The 5,630-nt window shown below is 53.9% G+C and overlaps 1 protein-coding gene across 1 annotated transcript; it reads left to right on the top strand.

The window, feature by feature from the left end:
* Positions 1–3,312: 3,312 nt before the first annotated feature.
* On the top strand, positions 3,313–3,900 carry LOC135577752 (olfactory receptor 14J1-like). The gene has a single exon (XM_065047873.1). The coding sequence runs from the start codon at positions 3,313–3,315 to the stop codon at positions 3,898–3,900; it is 588 nt and encodes a 195-aa protein (XP_064903945.1).
* The last annotated feature ends 1,730 nt before the right edge of the window (positions 3,901–5,630 follow it).

The raw sequence follows: 5,630 nt of genomic DNA, 5'->3' as shown, positions 1-5,630 counted from the left end.
GGCAGAGTCCAGTTGAGGCCTGGATCTAGTGCAGTGCCTCAGGGGGCAGTGCTGTGGCCAGTACTATTCAATAAATTCATCAGTGACTTGGATGAGGAAATAGAGTGACTGTCAGCAAGTTTGCTGAAGACACCAAGCTGGGAGGAGTGGCTGACACTGGAAGCTGTGCTGCCATCAGAGACCTGGACAGGCTGTAGAGCTGGGCAGGGAAAATGTAATTAAATAGAACAAGGGCAAGTGTAGAGTATTACATCTGGGCAAGAAGAACCCCAGGTTCCAGTGTAAGGTGGGGAAGGACCTGTTGGAGAGCAGTGTAGGGGAAAGGGACCTGGGGGTCCTGGGGACAGCAGGGTGACCATGAGCCAGCACTGGGCCCTTGTGTCTAGGAAGCCAATGGTACCTGGGGTGGGTTAGAAGGGGGTGATCAGTAGCTCAGAGAGGTTCTCCTGCCCCTCTACTCTGCCCTGGGGAGACCACACCTGGAATATTCTCATACCAATTTATTTTTTACTAGCAAGAATACAATGCTGGCAAGAAGTATCTCTGCAGAGCAGACACAACTAACAATACTGATTACTATAGGTTGTCTCAAAGGATGTGCCCCTGGAGCCTGAGGGACATCTGGAGGAGCCCAGAGGGGACAGAGAAAGGGACATCCTGGGCTGCTCCTGTGCTGCTGAGCTGGGCTGGGCTCCTGGGACACAGGGAGCTCATGGCAGCGGCAGCGCTGCAGAGAGACAGCTCTGCCCAGGAGCAGCTCCTCTGCACACGCAGCAGGGCTGAGGGCTCTGCCTGCAGCACCGAGGGCACAGGACCAGGCACAGAGAGGGAAACGCAGTCTGGCCTGGGAGGATGCTGAGAGTTCACTGGAAATGAAATCCTCTCAGAGATGAAGCCTGTGGCTGCAGGGCATTGAATTTGCAAATCATGGTAGGGTCTCAGAAAGCTGTCACATTGCAGAGCCTGCGAGAGATGTAAGTACAGCTCTCAGAGATTATCTGATCAGAGGGGAGGATGTGCTGCAGAGCAGGAATTGCCTTCTGCACTGTCAGAGACAAGACGTGAATGCTGCGTTCTCCCCAGGGTGGCTGTGGGGTGTAAATGTAAATGTGCAGGCAGGGGTGCCCAGGGCTGTCCTGCAGAGCAGGGTCCCTGCACCCCAGGGCTGTGCCGGGCAGGGACTCTGCCGCCTGCCAGGGTCAGCGCTCAGCCTGCCCGGGAGATCCCATGGCAGCAGCTGTGGGTGGAAGGAGCGACCCCCGGCAGGGCAGGGTCCTTCTGCTGCTGGGTTCTCCGTGGGTCGGGGCTGCTCACAGCTCCAGCTCATTCCAGAATATTGACAAGAGGAGGTTTCAAGGAGAAGAAGCCAAAGAGTACTACAAAGATAAGGGACCTCCCTGAGTCTGTGTTTTCAGTCTCCTCCTCTGGGGAATGGGTGGTGATTAAGGCAGTTCTTAATTTTAAACAAATACTTGAGACACATGAACTGCAGTAGTTCTTCAAGAGAATCCTGACATGCCTTGCCTCTCCTCTGTCTGTGCAGAACCAGCATCACCTTTGCTGGACACCTTACACTTAATCTGTAATCTGTTTTCCAGCCTGCAAACAGGAAGATGCCCCCAGGCAGTGCCCTGTGAACAGGCAGGATCTGTAGGGCCAGGGGGAGGGCACAGAGGGTGGGATGGTCTGTGAGCACTGACAGGGAAGAGACATGGACAGGGAAACACCTCCCAGGGGAGAATCTCCAGGCAGCAGGGAAATGATCAGAAATGAGAGGGAACCAAACCCGGAATGGTTATGGGAGGCAGAACAGAGAAAAGTGCCTGTGACCCCCTGCAGTGCAGATCCCTCCTGTGAGCAGCCCCCTGGCCTCCTGTCCCACCCAGCAAAGCCTCTGCCCTCAGGGCCGGGGGCTCCAAGGCATGAAGCAGCTCCTGTGCAGCCAGAGCTCCAGTTCCTCTGCAGAGCACAGGGGCTGAGAGCAGCTGCCCGGCAGTGTTGGTGTCTGGGAGGTGCTGCACAGCTGGGGAAGGGTGACGCTGTCTGAGTGCCCGGCTGCCTCTGCCCTGGCCTCTCTCACACCCACCCTCACCGCATTTTCCTTCTCGCTCCCCTGCTCTGGGTCACTGCTGTTGGGATCTTGGTCTTGCTGTCAGGCTCTCTGGGGATGGCAGTTTCAGCTGCAGAGTCACAGCCTGATCTTGTGGGTCCTTTCCTGCAGGTGTGTCCATGGGCACACGTGTCCCAGCTTTGCTCTGACCTGTGGGCTGTGGGCAATGCAGTCTGTGGGGCTGGGGAATGAGCTGCGTGTGTCCTGGGCTAAACGTTGGGTGCTCAGACCTTAGGAAAGGGTGAGACCTGTCATGGTCTGAGGTGGATCCCTCTGCTCTCAGCAGTGCCTGGTGGCTTTTCAGGGTAACATGGGAGTGTGATCAGTCCCCATCTCAGAAAGGTGCCAGCCCAGGGCAGCTGGAGCAAGACAGAGGGACAGAGCAGCTGCCCTCACTCTGCACTGACCCACAGGCATCCTCTGGTCTCGCAGGACTCGCTCTGTTCTCCCTGAGTGCAGCAGAAATGCTGAGGGTGCTCTGCAGTGAATATGGAGAGAGATGTAAAAATCCTGGAAAGACCAAACTACCTTCACCATCTCTGTTCTTTATGACTGGGAAAGCAAGTGCTGACAGCCCTTCTGTGTTAGCAGAACCAGGACAGTCCCCACCGTTCCTGTGGCCCCACTTCTGCAGAGCTGGGCTGACTTATCGATGGCCCATGGGCAGAGGCCCCGCTCTTGGTTGCACATTTTCCAGCCCCAAGCCAGGCTGCAGCCACAGTGCTGAAAAAGTGTCTGTGTGTAACACGAGAGAGTCTATGGGAGTGGGTTTGATTTTTGTCAGAGAACTCTGCCCTGGATTCTCACTGTGTTTTTTTTTTTTTCTCATTACAGCGCCCCATGCTCAGGAAAAGCAAATGTCCAACAGCAGCTCCATCACCCAGTTCCTCCTCCTGCCGTTCACAGACACACGGGAGCTGCAGCTCTTGCACTTCTGGCTCTTCCTGGGCATCTACCTGGCTGCCCTCCTGGGCAACGGCCTCATCATCACCACCATAGCCTGGGACCAGCACCTCCACACCCCCATGTACTTCTTCCTGCTCAACCTCGCCCTCCTCGACCTGGGCTCCATCTCCACCATTGTCCCCAAATCCATGGCCAACTCTCTGTGGGATTCCAGGGTCATTTCCTATGCAGGATGTGCTGCACAGGTCTTCTCTTTTTGTTTCTTGCTTGGTTCAGAGTATTTTCTATTCACCGTCATGTCCTACGACCGCTACGTTGCCATCTGCAAACCCCTGCACTACGGGACCCTCCTGGGCAGCAGAGCTTGTGTCCACATGGCAGCAGCTGCCTGGGCCACTGGGTTTCTCTATTCTCTGCTGCACACGGCCAATACATTTTCACTGCCCCTGTGCAAGGGCAATGCCCTGGACCAGTTCTTCTGTGAAATCCCCCAGATCCTCAAGCTCTCCTGCTCACACTCCTACCTCAGGGAACTTGGGCTTATTGTGTTTAATCTCTTAGTAGTATTTGGGTGTTTTGTGTTCATTGTGGTGTCCTATGTGCAGATCTTGAGGGCCGTGCTGAGGATCCCCTCTGAGCAGGGACGGCACAAAGCCTTTTCCACCTGCCTCCCTCACCTGGCCGTGGTCTCCCTGTTCCTCAGCACTGCCATATTTGCCCACCTGAAGCCCTCCTCCACCTCTTCTCCATCTACGGATGTGGTGGTGTCTGTTCTGTACTCTTTGGTGCCTGCAGCAGTGAACCCCCTCATCTACAGCATGAGGAACCAGGAGCTCAAGGATGCCCTGTGGAAACTCATATCTTACAATTTCCTGAAGTATTAAACTACCCATCTGCTTCTACATAGGAGTTTTAGAGTAACTAATTACAGGCCCAGCCTGTCATCTGGATTTTCTGTTGTTGTTGGTAGTTTTTTTATTGTGATAATATTGTCATCCCATTTCTTAATTCACTGTCTGCTATTCTTTTATAACCACTGGCTGTGTAAATGAGGAGCCGTGCTCTCCTTGTCTCTAAACAAAATAAAGGGCTCTTTAGTGACTTGTTTTTCACTATATCCTTCCTGAAAAGTCTTATGGAACTGCAGGGACAGTTCTTGTATTCATGGGAGGAGGAAAAGAGTCCATCCTGGCAGCCCTGCCAGGGAGCAGCAGCGCTTGTTCTTCCAGAGCTGTTCTGGTTCCACTCCCACACTCTCCTTCTCATCCCTGGTGTTGGTGCAAGGCCTGAGTGCTCGGGCAGCTTGGTCACCGTCCTGCTGTGTGTCAGTGCTGTGGGCGCAGGCAGGGACAGGCAATGGGCACTGCTGTGACAGAGCTGGCCCCACAACAGCCTTTCCAGATAGAAAGGTGATCTCCTATGGGCAGTGCATGATGGTTTATATCTTCTTGCAAAGTTTCTCTCAATCATATTCCTACAAAAGTCACCCACAGATTAAACACCAGTGTGCAGCTGAACAGTGTGTGTGTGCAGGGCTGGCACACAGCAGTGTCCTCTCACAGCCAGGCTCCTGCCAGAGACCTGCAGGACCAGCAGAGCAGGGGCTGGGCTGTGCCCCTGTGCACGGGACACCCCATGGAAGGAGCCCCAGGTCAATCATCATGGACTGGTCCCTCACAACCACTATTTCCAGCACTCGCTTCTCACCCACAGAGGTTTTTCTTCCATCCATGGATGGACACTCAATGAATAGTTCAGCAGTCTGTGTTGCTTTGTACAGATGAGGTGTGAGCACGCACATCATGGATGTGAGGTGACATGAACACGAGTGAGCACAAACACCATCAACTGTTCCTTGGGGTTCCATGAAAACCTGTGGCACACACAAGGTCCTGAGGTCACTTCCTGTTGGAAGTAACACCCCATGGGAAACTGTCTGAATGCAGCACTGGGTTGTGCTTCCTTAATTGAGCTCCCCGTGTCCATTCCTCATGATGTGGGACATCTCAGATTAGTGCAGAGCAGGTGACACACCACAGGCCTGAGGTGCCTCCCATCCTTTGGAAGTGGCAACAGGAGGCCAGAGGGAAACCAAGGCCACGGCCTCTATGTGCAACAGGGAAAGATTCTGTCTCTGAACACCCCTGGGTGCACAAGGAGTCCTGAGACCAACTCAGATCTGGATGCCTGATGGAACCCTGACATTTCTGTGTGTGACTCCAGGAACAAACCTCAGTGGCCCAGTGAGATTCATCTCAGCTGCTGGGACAGGCTCATTGCAAGTGCTCCTGTCTGCTCTGTCACTCTTGCCTGTGATTCTGGGTTATGCTCTCAACAGTAAGACAAAGTGGTAAGAAGGAGAATTAACAGCTGGTCAACCAGCCGCCATACCCAGAATTTTGCAGGGTCACAGACATGGTGTTCCTTGGTGTCCTAGTAGCCAGATCAGTGATCTCTGGGCTGGAGAATTGGAAGCTGGGTGGGAAGTTGGCTGGACAATCAAGCCAAATGTCATCAGCGGTACAAAGCCCTCTGTGCAGCCAGTTACTAGTAGAATCCCTCAGTGACCAGCACTTGGACCAACACTGTTAAACGTCTTTATTCTCCCTCTGTA

Source organism: Columba livia, unplaced genomic scaffold (assembly GCF_036013475.1).
Source record: "Columba livia isolate bColLiv1 breed racing homer unplaced genomic scaffold, bColLiv1.pat.W.v2 Scaffold_135, whole genome shotgun sequence".
In the NCBI taxonomy this organism is placed as follows: domain Eukaryota; kingdom Metazoa; phylum Chordata; class Aves; order Columbiformes; family Columbidae; genus Columba; species Columba livia.
The sequence above is the reverse complement of the archived record's forward strand: the minus strand, read 5'-3'. Positions and strand labels throughout refer to the sequence as shown.